Genomic DNA, 14334 nt, shown 5'->3' on the forward strand with positions numbered 1-14334 from the left:
GGGTAGGGCCCTGCTCCTGCTGCGCTTCCTTTTGTAGACTCAGGACAGTGAAGGCTTTTGTGGCCCCAGTAGTGTCTTCTCAGCAGATACACCACGTGGCTAGATGCCTGCTGCCTGGGGAGGCTGGTCCCAGAGCTGGAAGCCCATGGGATGTTGGAGCTGGACACAGTCCTGCTGGTGAAGGAATTACTGGCTCCAGCTGTTGGGTGGCCTGGGCTGGATTGTCCAGTAGCCGAGCCTGTTTGTCCTTCCTCACTTTCCCCTGCTGCAAATGGGAACAAAAGCCTGGAGCTCATAGGATCCAGTGTGGGCCTGGCCCAGGGGCCGTGAGACAGTGTTGTGGGGATATGTGAATTGGTGGCCAGCATCTGGCACACGGTGGTCATAGCGGCTCCAGTGGGTTCTTGGGCATTGGGAGGGGGCAGGGAAGAAGGGCTGGCCCCTCCCTAGGAGCCAGCAGCTTGGTGGGCTGGGGACAGGCGATGTGGGAGCCAGGTGCTGAGGTCATCACTCCTGCAGTGCCCAAACAGTCCTGTGCGCCCCACGACCGGTGAGTTCCCTGGGCTGTCCTCCTCCCCTCTCTCCCCACATCCATCTGAATGGGGCTTTGTGGACGCACCAGGACAGGCACCAGGTGCCACTTCTGCAAGCTGTCTGTTTATTTGCTTAAAATACCTATTTCCTCAGAAACACAGGGCTGCGGCGGAGAGGTTGCTGGCCCTCAGTCCCCACGCGCCTTCCTCCTCACGGCCTGCACCAGCAGCTCTGAGTAGTGTTCCAGCAGGGCACGCAAATCCGGGCTGGCCAGGGGGCACAGGGTAGGCGGGGAGGGAGCACCTGGGCTGGGCGGGGCCTGGGCTGTGGCCACATCCGTCCCCACCAGCCAGTCACTAGCCTCTAACTGGCTGTGGATCCAGAGGAAAGTGGAGGCCAGCTCAGTTTGTGCCTGCCGCTGTTCGGCGTTCACCTCATCACTGGAGACCATCTGCAAGGGGCGCCCACCTTGTTAGGGGCCACCTGGGCCAGGCAGTGCCAGGGAGCCCCTCAGCCCTTTCCCCTGACCCTGGGGCTTGGCTCACCAGGTGGTAAAGGTCCAGGGCTTCCTGGAAGGCAGCCTGCAGTCTGTGCACGACAGTCCCCACATTGCTCAGCTCCAGGGGGTCTGGGGGCAGGAAGCTGGTTGGCGCCCTGGGGTCCTCCCAGTGTCCAGGGCAGTCCTGGACTGGACTGGGCACTTCTGGGGGTGGAAGGGAGGAAATGAGAAAGACACTTTTACTCCTCAGCTGATCTGAAGAGGCCAGGGTGGCTGGGCCGATCCCAACTGTTGTCCCCTTTTCCTGGGACACTTTCCTCAGTCCCCAGGGCTCCTTTCCCAACCCTCCTGCAGGTCTCTGCTCAAATGCTATCTTCTCGCTGAAACCTTTTCTCATCATTCACCATCCATCAGCCACCTGTCACTCCCTAAACCCTTTCTTTCTCTTCCTTCTCTCCATAGCGCACCTCGCTATGATACACTTAACCCTTTCCTTATAGATTTAGTCTGGTCAGGGAAGGGGGCACAATTCTTGAGGCGCTAGCCTACTGCGTTTCCCCTTTGTTTGCCTGGCAAAGTAATAAAGCCACTCTTTCCCTCTCCTTAAAATAAAAAAATTTAGACAGGGCATCTCCCCCAGTTAAGGTATTAATTTCTGTAGTCTCATTTACCACCAGCTCCCATGGATCGGGAAGATCTCCTGGAGAAGGGCACGGCAACCCACTCCAGTATTCTTGCCTTGAGAACTACATGGACAGAGGAGCCTGGCAGGCATTGGTCCATGGGGTTGCAAAGAATTGGACACGACTGAAGCGACTTAGCACATCCATGTCCCCAGGGCCCAGAACAAAGCCCAATATATACAAGTAAGCACTAAATATGTAAGGAAATGAATGAATGAATGGCACAGCACCTGTAGCCTTTGGAGCTGAGCTAGCTGTTACATGGGATGAGCTTAGGGGCCAATCCTTCATCCTAAGGATGCTACTTACCAGGGCTGGGCTCCCGGAGAGAGGCGATGCTGCCAAGCACCCGAGGCCTGGCCTCTGGGAGCGGGGGACTGTCGGGGAGGACAGGCGTATCGAGGTGCACAGGGGCCAGGAACCTTGGGAGAAAGGCGGACTTGTGCAGCCTCGAGGTGATCCCATCTGCAGGGCTGTGGGCTGGGAAACCATCTGTCGTAACAGTGACATTGCACTCGGTGTCCACAGGCTCCTGGGACCAGACACACGTGGTGGGAGGCTCCAGTTGGGGTGGGGGCAGCAAGAGCCTGTCACAGATGCTTGACAGGCTGAGTTTCAGGCTGGCGCGGGCCTCATGGTTGCCCCGGGAGGGCAGGGCAGGTTCTCGGCCCTCGCTGTCAGAACTGTGTGTCACTGTAGTGGTGACAGCCTGGCACTCCTGGCTCAGGGAGGCCAGCTCCTCCAGGGAAATGCTGCGGGACATCTTGGCATGGGAACTGGCAGTGGCCTCCATGTGGGAGCGGGTGGTGGGGGTGTGGACACCGTGAGCCAGGCCTGCAGCGGGTAGGGCTGTGGGTGCTGGTGGCTTCTTGTCTGTGGGCAGCGCAGAGGAGGAGGGGATGCAGGGCGCCAGGCCCGTGAGGCAGGGGGCTGGAAAGGAAGCAGGTGACTTGCTCTCACAGCCCAGCTCAGGGCTGACAGACAGGGGCCCCCACCCGGCGTGGCTGCATGGTCCGAGTGGCCCCTGGCCATCCCCACCATGGCTCAGTGAGCCACACAGGGCTTTCCACCGGGAGATGGGGACACTCACACAGTGGGGCCCACACCTCCAGCGTCTCCTCAGCCTTTCCTCCAGGAACAACCTACAAACACAGCCCTGCAGTGAGGACAAGGCCTCCCGGCTCCCAAGCCCCGTGTCTCGAGGGAGGTGGCCCCAGTACTCACGTTGGTCCTGACTGGGGAGGTGGAGCCAGCACCCACTCTTGGGGGCTCGCCCTGGAGGTCCGTGAGTCTGACCTCTGAGGACTTCACGAGGTGCCGGGGAAGTCGGGAAGGGAAGGTGTGGGGAAACCTGTTAGGTAAACAGGTGGCAGTGGCTGCCCTCAGGGTGCTCAGGGGCACACAGTCCCGCCCTGCCGGGAGAGTTCACTAATTCACCCGCGCCTACCTGGATGTCTTCTGAAGGCGGGAGAGGAACTGGGCTGAGATGCTCAGTCGGGGGTTGAAGAAGTCATCCTCGGTCTCAGGGGCTTTCAGGTCTCTCAGGGATCCGAGGAAGAGCTCTAGGGCAAGATGCCAAGGGAGCCCTCAGAAACCCTCCAGCCAGCCAGCCCTGGGCCCAGGCAGACCCCACAGACCAGCAGACAGATCCTCAGAGACCCTCAACAACAGATAACATGGGGCTTCCCTGCCGGTCCAGGAAAAGATCCCACATGATGCAACTGAGACCCGATGCAGTCAAAAATAAAAAGCAGACAACACACACCTTGGGAGCAAATCGAGCTGGTAGAGGATACTGTGCTGCTCAGTCCCTAACTAAAAAGTAAAATGCACGCCCTCCCACCACTCTCGCCAGCCCTGCCAGGGAAAGCCGCACCCTGGGGACGTCCACACTGAGCCCAGTCCTCGGTGCCCCCAGGCAGGTGTCAGAGAGGGGCAGGGCTTACCCTCAGGGTGGGCATCAGTAAGCGTCTCGAAGTGGTGGCGGAGGAACTTCTCTTGCTCAGGGGTCTGGGGCAGGGAGCTGTTGGATATGCCTGGCACCTCGGGCCTGGGCAACTCTCCTGCAGTCCCTGGGCATCCTGGGCAGAGGGCGTGGGCAGGGGAGAAACGTCAACACCATGAGTCATGGAAGACGCCCTGAGAGAGCCACCAGCCGTTTAACGATGGAGGAAGCTGGACTCGCCCATCACACACCCTATGGCCACCAGGCGGAGAAGGCGGGGCTAATGGCTGTCTTCTAGGGGAGGGAATTGGGGGTGCAGGACTGATGTATGGCCAGTGGTTATATATTACAGCCATCACTCGGCCAGGCCCACGCACCGCCCTTTTCTGCATGTGGCCGCTGCTTACCTGGTATGGGGGGCATTGTGTCAAACTGAGGTTCTGGGTCTGGCTGTGGAGGAGAGGAATGGATGGTGGTGAAGCTGCACTCCAAGTCAGCCTCTGACTCCCCTGAGTCTGGAAGAGAGTGGCTAGGGTCAGGGGCCCAAAGCTGGGCCCTGACTGGGTGAGTCAGGTAAGGAGGCTACAAGTTTCTGGGCTTCAGTTCCCTCATCTGAAGAAGGGGGACTATAGGACCCATGCCCTATTTTATGGACCAGCAAGGCTACACTTCAAGAGAGATGCAGAGCTGGGCTCCCACTGGTGGGCAGCTGGGCTCCAGAAGTCTCGGGTGAAGACAGCAGGGATGATGTCTGTCTCTATGACAGACTCTGAGCTTCAGGAAGACTGGGTCACAGTCACCATCAGTGCCCAGAAAGGGGTCTGGCCAGATGAAGAGATGACTGCAAGGTGTCCTGCTGGTGCTCACTCACCCTCAGGTGGACTCCGGTCCTTCGAGCCGATTGAGGGGACCGGGAGGAAGGGGTTCCCTTGCTGGTCTCCGCGCGCCTCCACTACCTCCTCCGCACAGTACTCACTGCATGCCAGGGGTGAGGGATGGGTAGGGAGATGGAAAAATGACACACTGGTTAGTAAACACCTGGCCCCTACCCAGAAGCCCTGGACATCTGCACCTGCTCCTGCTGGGAGCACAGCCTCGCCTCTCCTGCCAGCACCAAAGGCGGCCTCCATGCACCTCCTCTTGGAACCAGGGAAACAGGTTGCAGCCTCAGCCCTCTGCCTCCCTCCCTCAGGCCCACTGGGAGAGCGGAGCGCAGTTCTTCCAGGGAGTGCCTACTAGTCGAGGCTTCCTCTCTCCAACTAAGGAACTCACCTGTCCCTCCCTGTGACTGTCACCTCTGTCTCCGGGGGGCAGGTGATGAGCTCGCTGGCCTCAGAAGACTCTCGCTGTGGGGGTGACAAGGAAGGGTGCCCGCAGCCATCCTCCTGGGGATTCTCGGACTGTGGGTGAAGACAGCTCAGCCTCAGAGGCAGCCGTGATCCCCGGGCCCATGTCAGCTGCAAGGCCTGCCACCCACACCGGTGGCGACGGGAAGGATGGCAGGCCTCACTGTCGGATGCTCCCTGTGAGGCAAGACCTGGGCGGGGCCGTACTGAGCTTGCTTTCTGCTGCTCCTCCATTTCATCTGCCCCTTTACAGATAAGTAATAGGTATGGCTCCCCCCCATAAGAGTCTATTCATATGAAGTTCAAGAACAGGCAAACCAATCCATGGGGACAGAGGTCAGCATGCTGGTTACTTCACTGAGGGTACTGACTACATGGGCAGAGGGGTCCTCCAAGATCAAGAGGCAGAAAATGCTCTACATACTTTGACTTAGGGGGTGGATACCTAAGTGTGTATACAGGTATTCAGCAAACTGTGGTTTTAGGACCTGTGCACCTAATTGTACTTATATCATGCCACATATTAAGTCTTTGTGACCCTATGGACCACAGCCCACCAGGCTCCTCTGTCCTTCACTATCTCCTGGAGCTTGCTCAAACTCACATCCATTAAGTCAGTGATGCTATCTAACCATTTTTGCCTCTGCTGCCCCCATCTTTCCTCCTGCCCTCAATCTTTCCCAGCATCAGGGTCTTTTCCAGTGAGTTGGCTCTTTGTATCCGGTGGCCAAAGTACTGAAGCTTTAGCTTCAGGATCAGAAAACTTACATAAGAAAACTTGTATCAAAAAGGAATTTTGTTTGGAAAATAACAGAATAAGATCTAAAGATGTGTTAGCACCTTTTTAGGCCCAGACTCTGTTTATGGCCCTGGATAACTGTAAAAGCCCTCTGAGGGCTTCTTTTTTTAATGACCATTTTTAACTTTTTAAAAAAATTATTTTTTGGTCTTGTCCCACAGCATGTGAGATCTTAGTTCTCTGATCAGGGATCAAACCTGTGGCCCCTGCTTTGGAAGTGTGGAGTCTTTTTTAAGATATTGTTTTGTTTTTATTTATTTGGCTGTGCTGGGTCTTTGCTGCAGTGTGAGAGATCCTTAGTTGCAACATGTGGGATTTAGTTCCCCGACCAGGGATTGAACCCTTATCCCTTGCATTGTGAGCCTGAAAGACATCTTAGCCACTGGACCACCACAGAAGTCCCTTGAAGTGTAGAATCTTAACCACTGGACCACCAGGAAAGTACCTATGACCATTTTAAAAAATGACTTTTTGATATCCTTTTTCTTGGTCATCTTTTTTTTTGTCTTTTTGGAAATGATCGTATTTTTAAAAACCAAAGACCAGAGAATTGAGAATCAAGCCTTGCTGCAAGTTACATAGCCAGGAGTGGGTAGGCCCAGGGCACCACCTGCTCAAACGCCCTCCACTCAGGTACAGGCCTGCCCTTGGGCCCAAGCTCTGATCCCCAAGTGAGTGCCTCCCTGACTCTTGGTCTGCTCTGGACGTTTCCCTGTGCACCAGGCCCAGGGCTCATCCACCTGCTCACTGCTATCTCGTTACCCTCTCACATCCTTGGAGTGGCATCTGCCTGCTAAGTTGCTTCAGTCTTGTCTGACTCTTCGTAATCCTATGGACTACAGCCCACCAGGCTCCTCTGTCCAAGGGATTCTCCAGGCAAGAATACTGGAGAGGGTTGCCATGCCCTTCTCCTAGAGTGGGATGATCAATCTTATTTTCAAAATGCACGCGTGCTGAGGCCCGAGGTCCTCGACCGGCGGCTGTGGTATGTGTGCTATGGGTGGGGCTTGGGCCAGCAGTCCATACCTCGCTCAGCAGGCCTGCCAGTCTCTGTGACTCCATCGCATCCAGGATGGAATCCTCCAGGCTCTCGGGCTTCATGGGGGTGAAGTAGCAGTCCAGGTCCCTGGCATCCAGGATGGTCTTAAGAGGCTCCTGGTCAGCCCGCTCTGCCCAGCGGCCATGCGGCTGGTAGCTGCGCCTGGCATGGAAGGCTGTGCTGTCTGCGGCGTCGTCATCTCCTAGCTGAGGGGACAAGGGGACGCTCAGGCAGAAGGCCAAGTGCTTGCTAATTCCAGTGAGGGTGAGGAACACTGCACAGACCCTCTTCCAGCCTTGTGGCTTTAAACCTCACTCAGAAACAACTTGCAGGTATCTGTCTAAAGCAGAACCTTGCTATTTTTTTTTTTTTGCCATATCACATGGCTTGTGGGATTTTAGTTCCCTGACCAGGGATTGAACCTGCACCCCCTGCAGTGGTGGCACAGGAGTCTTAACCACTGGAACGCTCAGAAGTCCCGAACCTAGCTCTAAACTTCAGAAGTCCTCATGCAACTGCTCCCCATCTCCACATAGATGTTTAGCAATCTTTCAAAGCAAACATGTTGAAGACAACTGACCCTTCCCTCTAAACCAACTCAACCTAAAGTCTTCTATCTCAGTGATTCTTCCCAGCTACTCAGGCCCCAAAGCTTCAGGTCCTCCTTCTTCCTCTTATTCTGTCCCTCACACTTCACATTTCTGCAACTCTACCACTCAAACACACCCACGATATGTACACTTTTCTTCTCTGCTGCTTCCCTGATCCTGCTTACCACTGCCTCCTACTAAGACTTGCTTGGCAGACAGTAGAAGGATGGGTGCTTGAGAACCTGGGCTCTGGAGCCAGCCTTCTAGGGTCAATCCCACCTTCTCTAATTCCTAGCTGTGTGATCCTGGGGAAGTTACTTAACCGCTTTGGGCCTCAGTTTCCTATCGGTGAAATAACAGGGGATATGAAGAGCCCAGACATCAATGATAATTAAATAATACATATAAAAGACTCAACAGAACCTGTACAGAGCAAGTGTGCTGTGAATAATTATTATTGTTTTAGTCGCTAGGTTGTGTCTAACTCTTTGTGAGCCCATGGACTATAACCCACAAGGCTCTTCTGTCCATGGGATTTCCCAGGCAAGAATACTGGAGTAGGTTACCATGTCCCTCTCCAGGGGATTTCCCGACCCAGGGATCAAACCTGTGTCTCCTGCCTTGGCAGGTGGTTTCTTTACCACCGAGGCACCAGGCTAGGCATGCAGTAAATACCTGTGGCATGAATGAAGGGCTGTCTAATCAGAGACTGAAACCATGATAAGGATTCTCCGTGGAAAGTAAAGACATGAGGGGGAAAGGGCACCTGTACTTTGTTAGCCTCTAAGTGTCCCGCTCCCCGGGCAGACTCACCAGCCGCTTCGCCCAGAGCGGCAGCTTGCCGTTGGTCAGCAGGCACTGAGGATCTGAAGAGACACAGAACATCCGTGAAAACAGAATACACAAGTCAAGAGACCACAACACAAAGAGGCAGCTTCTCCAGAGACCACACAGGAAACGACACATCCAAAGACGGCTGGCCTCGTTAGCTGTCAGGGAAAGGCACATTTGTTTTCAAGAGTTCTGTTTTGATGAGGACCATTTTTGAAGTCTTTACTGAATTTGCTAACAATATTGCTTCTGCTGTCTACATTCAGTTTCTTTTTGGATGTGAGGCACGTGGGATCTTAAGTCCCCAACCAAGGATCAAATCCACAGTCCCTGCCTTGGGACGCGAAGTCTTCACCACTGGACCACCGGGGAAGTCTCATGGGAAATGCAAATTTAAACAATGGGATATATTTTCCCCACGCACACTAAATCGCTTCAGTGGTGTCCAACTTTTTGTGACCCTATGGACCATACTCCTCTGTCTGTGGGATTCTCCAGGCAAGAATACGGGCGTGGGTTGCCATTTCCTCCTCCAGGGGATCTTCCTGACACAGGGATCGAACCCGCATCTCTTACGTCTCCTGCATTGGCAGGCAGGTTCTTTACCACTAGCTTAAGATTGACCAAAATTAAAAGGCTTCAAACTATCAAGTACTGGCAAAAGTATGAGGAAATAGCGGGCTTAATACTGACTGCTGGCTGGGGCCGTCACTGGATTTGGAGGGCCCTTGGGGATATCTTTTAAAATAAGAAGTGTATTAATCCTGGGATCCAGCAGCGCCTGTCCTTGAACTTCGTCCTAGAGAAACACCCTCACACATGGCCAAGGAGGTGGCATTGGGCGGGGGTGGGTGGTCAGCACAGCCTCGTTCACAACAGTGTAAAGTCAGAAAACACCCAAATGGGGGAGAAGGCTCAAGAGGGGCTATCTGTATACATACAGCTGAGTCACAGTGTTGTACAGCAGAAACTAACACAATGTTGTAAAGTAATTATACTCCAATTAAAAAATAAGAGTAAATAAATAAAGCTTTAAAAGAAGAAAGAAAATATCTCGGTGAGAGAAAAAAAGATACAGAAGAATATCTGAAGTCTAATAGAATTTGTAGACATAGATGCTCCCTGTGTATATTATGTATATTAATGTTCAGAAAAAGGCCTGAAAGGATCCACACCAAAATCCTAAGAGTGGCCACCTTAGAAGAGACGTTGGACTGGATGTGAGGGTGGTGACAAAGAGAATGAGCTTACTCTCTCGTTTTTTCCCCAGGTTGAATTCTCACATGGCTGCTGCCTACCAATCAGCCATCCAGGGGGCCTTTGCCTGTTTCCTCCCTGTTGGCAGAGCCCACCAGCTTCACTAAGAGCACATAGGCTAGCCACCATTCCCAACTTCTCTCACAGCTGGAGCTATCATGGCCAACATGACCGGCAAGAAGCCTGCAGGGGCTTCTGGGAAAGAAGAAGCCCCATAAAGGTGATTCCAGGAGGGGAATGTCCTCTTCGATCATGTCTCTGATGGCTGGAACTTCAGCAGCCATCTTGCAACATGAGGGCTGACGCCAAGGCAATATGCAAGGAGGCAGGAATTCATGGAGGGCCTGGCCTCTCATAAACTCGCTGAGCCACTTCTCTCCCTTCTGCCTGAACAGGAGGATCTGGTTTGTCTTCTGGCTAACATCACCCTGTTTTTCCCCTGGGACAGCCCCTTACACTCACCCCTGGCCTTTGATCACATGGTTCAAGTGGAGCTGACTAAAGCCTCTGCCCTCAGCGATGACCACACGACTCAGGGCTGGCCAATCACAGTGGCTGGATCAGAAACGGGCTGGTGACTTATAGCAGGAACATAAGTCATGAGCAGAGGACTCCAAACTGTTGGGGAAGAGGTGCTTTCTTCTCTACAGTGTTATAACCTTGAGTTGCTAGGGATACTCTGCCCCTTTAACAGGGAGAGTCTGCCTGAGAGCAAAGTCAACACAGAGAAAAGCAGAGGCAAGAGATGGAGAAACATCTATTTTTTAACGTCACCTGACTACCAGGATCCAGCCAGGCCTGAACCCATACTCTCAAAGTTTCCATTACAGGAACCAATAAATCCTCTTTCTAAATTAAGCCAGTGAGAGTCTAGTTGCTATGACCCTGAAAGAGTCCTGACTGATGTGATTATTGAGTTTCAATATGTGTCAGGCTGTGAAAGTAGTGGCCAAAACCCAGCAATGATCCCTCTGCTGAGAGTTCAAAATAGGGCCCCTTTCCCAACCTGGATCCAAGCTCTCCTTGGATGGGGTCTTCAGCAACTCTTCAGATTCACATTCTTCCTCCAGCTCATCCTCCGTCTGCTCTCCAGGGCTCAGGGAGCAAATCTCACTAGGCACGGATGCATATATCTCCTGTCTGAAGACAAGAAAAAGGATGGCAGGAGAGTGCTGGCGACGGAATGAAACACCAACACTGCAGAGTGGTTTGAATCTTTATATTTTAACCCTTGCTTCTTACAGCTGCTTTATTTTATATCCCTTGCACAACAACCTATAGGGCAAGCTGCCAAGCACTGTGATTCAGAGACTATACAGTGCGCAGGCGCAGGGCGAGATAACCTTTACCTTGACTTATTCACTGCAGCTAAGACTTTGTTTTGGGGAACTTCCTTATCAACTTAGAATCCGTTTTGTCCCTGGGTCCGTTCCTTTTGAGGAATCAGAGAAACATCCTTGTGTGCAAGAAATGTTCTTTTCCCACGGGAACAAACAGGATTCTTAGCTGAACATCTCGTTTGCAAGAATGTTCAGCCCTGGTTGAGAGTCTCGTTTGCAAGCACTTCTCAACCTTCCTTATACCTAGTTCCCTACACTGGTCAGAACATCTCGTTTGCAAGAATGTTCTGCCCTGGTTGAGAGTCTCGTTTGCAAGCACTTCTCAACCTTCTTTATACCTTGTTCCCTACAGGAGAGAAACACAGGTAAATGGGGTGGGGAGACGGGACCTGCCTAGGGCTGGGTCTGTAAGAACACACTCTTGGCTTCTGGTCAACACGGGGCTGGGAGATCTCACCTGCTACAACCCCTCTGCTAGAAACATACTGTCACGATAAATGACATGTAACAAAGGCTGGCCTGGAGAAGGAAATGGCAACCCATGCCAGTTTTCTTGCCAGGAAAATTCCATGGACAGAGGAGACTGGCGGGTTACAGTCCATGGGGTTGCAAAAGAGTTGGACATGACTTAGCAACTAGAAACAACAAAGGTTGGGCTCAAAAAATAAGACAAACTCTTCAAGGCCCACAGCAATGGAATAGAAAGCAAAGCAGATGGTAGGGCATGAGTCCTGAGCTGCTGGCTTCTGTTCCAAAAAGCAGGGTTAGCAATGAGGGCCGAAGAGCTGTCCACTCCCTTGGTGCCTAGATCTGCATCACCTCAAGATGACTGCAGAAAGTGAGGCTCTGTCAGGCCTGGCTCCCAGGGGGAGGCAAAGGCAAAGCCTCAAGACAGAGAGAGAGGACTTCCCTGGTGGCCCAGTGGTTAAGAATCCACCTGCCAATGCAGGGGACAGGGGTTCCAGTCTGGGAAGATCCCCTATGCTGTGGGGCAACTAAGCCTGTGCACCACCAACTACTGAAACCCACGCACCTAGAGCCTGTGCCCGGCAACAGGAGATGCCACTGCAATGAGAAGCCGTGTGTACCTCAAGGAAGAGCATCCCCAGTTCACCACAACTAGAGGAAGCCCGTGTGCAACAATGAAGACCCAGAGCAGCCAAAAATAAATAAATGGAAAAAAAAAAGAAAGAAAGAGAGAGACAGGGACAGCTCCAGGGACAGGAGAGAAGAAAATTTAAAACCTCCCACTCCAAGCGAAACTTCCAAACCAAAATCCCAAATCAAAGACCAGAATAGGAATTCACTCCAAATAAAACTGGTCTTGGAACTTAAAGGCGTAAGAAATAGGTTTAGGAAACTCAGGGATATAAGTGAAACAACAACTTCCATTTAAAGATTAAGAAGACATCTCTGCTCTCCTGGACCCTTCCCTGACCTCCTCCCTCTGCACCAAGGGCTGGGTCGGGGGCCTCCTCTAGTCCCCACAGCCCCGAGGGCTCCACACCAGAGTGCTCACAGGCTCTCCTAGCACTTGTGCTTTTACACTTCAAAGCCTTTCTCATGTGTGTTACTGTAACTTCGTATTCAAAGTCCACTTCCCAGAGAATACATGCAAAAATATAGCTGATTCACTTCCACTATATAACAGAAGCTAACGCAACATGGTAAAACAACTATACCCCAATAAATGAAAACCAAAACCAAAACCCCACAAAGTTCATCTCCTCTTCGAGGCCCTGAGGGCACAAGGGGCAGGGTCTGGGGCCTGGGACTGTCCGGGCCCTGCCTGTGTCCGCAGCCTCACTCCCCACGGGGGCCGGGGCAAGAAGACAGCCCTCTGGTGAATGGATAGGAGGCTGCCAGGACCTGGGGTGGGCGCTCCATGCGCCGTCCTTTGTGTTCTGCTGCTGCTGCTCCCGGTGGTCGATCTCCAGCAAGTGCTGCTTCATGCAGTTGGTGATCTCAGGGCCCAGGTGCCAGATGAAGACACAGCTGCAGAGGCCAAGGAGAGACGCGGAAGGAGGAGGAACGGTGAATACAGAAGTCATCTAACCCACCTGCGTCATCGTAGCCAAGCCCTACTCCCTGGCCTGGAAAATAGCTCCCATCAGCTCAGTGCAGGTCTACACCCTGGTGGGGTCCAGGGCCCCCTAGTAAACCAAGGCTGCTCTGAAGACCTCAAGACCCACGGAAGACAGCCGTGAGGGAGGGTAGTAAATCGAATAGAGTGACAAAAGGGACGCCCTAGGACACCAACCAGGTGCTAAGGAACTGACACATGTCATCTCATTTGACTCTCACCTATGATTCTCAAGGTGGACGCGGGCATCTCTCTCTCTTTTTTTGGCCCCACCATGCAGCATGCAGGATATTAGTTCTCTGAATAGGGATTGAACCCCCTGCCCCCTGCCATGGAAGCTTGAAGTCTTAACCTCTGGACCACCAGGGAAGTCTCGGGCTCATCTCTCTCTTACAGAGGTTCAGAAAGGGGAAATGACCTGCTCAGGGTCACAAGTAAGCAGATCTAGATTTGAACTCAGGGCTTGGCACACTGTCCGGCGAGAGTAAGCTGGCATGCTCAGAGTTCCAGCTGTGGGCACCGGGCTCTAGTGTCTGAGCCCTGGCTCTCCCCATAGGATAGGTCTCACCCTCTCCCAGAGGGAGGCCCTGCTGGGCAGCCTCCAGGCCTTTCCCACCTGTCTCCCGACACGGTGATCAAGTGACGGCAATCATAGGTGAACTTCATGCCGGTGACAATTTCTGCAAGTAGAGCAGAGAAGCTGCATTGGTCTTTTTCACTTCTTTATTAGACTGCACTGGGTCTTAGCTGCAGCATGTGGGATCTTTAATCTTCATTGTGGGATCTAGCTCCCCAACCAGGGATTGAACCCGGGCCCTCAGCATTGGGAATAGGGAATCTTAACTACTGGACCACCAAGGAAGTCCTGCACTGGCCTTCTGAGCTAGAAGGCTGAGTGAGGGCAGGTGGGAAGGGGTCCCAAGCAGAGAGGCACACCCACCTGAATGGCCAAACATCTTGGCAACACACTCGCCTGAGTAGAAGTCAATCACTGAGATGCTTTTGTCAGAGCAGCTCGTGGCCAGGAAGGTGCCGGAGGGGTCCACGTGGACCTGCCGAGAAGAGCGCCCACGTGACACCGGAGTGGCCTCCTTCTTCCCAGAGGCTGGGGTCTCAATATCACAGCCCCACTGACCAAGGACCCCCTTGTGCTGGGTGCTAGGTACGTGGACTCATCCCAAGTTAGCCTCACGACACACCCCATGGTAGGTAGAAGCTCCTGTCCCCATTTCACAGGTAAAGAAATTAACAACCACCACAATGGTACTAATGGCGGCCAGGCCCTGTGCTAAGTACTGTTTGTATGTGGATTTATTTCCCCCACAGACCCCTGTGGTAGAGGCTTAAAAAAAAAATTTTTTTTTAATCCTAATTAAATTAGTTACAGT

At 53.1% G+C, this 14334-nt stretch overlaps 1 protein-coding gene across 1 annotated transcript; it reads right to left on the minus strand.

The window, feature by feature from the left end:
• Nucleotides 1–662: 662 nt before the first annotated feature.
• LOC128071327 (WD repeat-containing protein 62-like) lies at nucleotides 663–14051 on the minus strand (the record flags this gene model as incomplete). Its single annotated transcript, XM_052664209.1, has 16 exons — nucleotides 663–985; nucleotides 1080–1237; nucleotides 2026–2646; nucleotides 2807–2858; nucleotides 2941–3067; nucleotides 3164–3278; nucleotides 3663–3797; nucleotides 4069–4176; nucleotides 4533–4636; nucleotides 4934–5061; nucleotides 6833–7051; nucleotides 8249–8301; nucleotides 10530–10663; nucleotides 12733–12858; nucleotides 13563–13626; nucleotides 13887–14051. Coding segments are annotated over 16 exons (2573 nt in total), but the record flags the coding sequence as incomplete, so codon positions are not given.
• Nucleotides 14052–14334: the final 283 nt, after the last annotated feature.

The sequence above is a fragment of the Budorcas taxicolor genome, unplaced genomic scaffold (genome assembly GCF_023091745.1).
Source record: "Budorcas taxicolor isolate Tak-1 unplaced genomic scaffold, Takin1.1 scaffold350, whole genome shotgun sequence".
Taxonomy (NCBI): Eukaryota; Metazoa; Chordata; class Mammalia; order Artiodactyla; family Bovidae; genus Budorcas; species Budorcas taxicolor.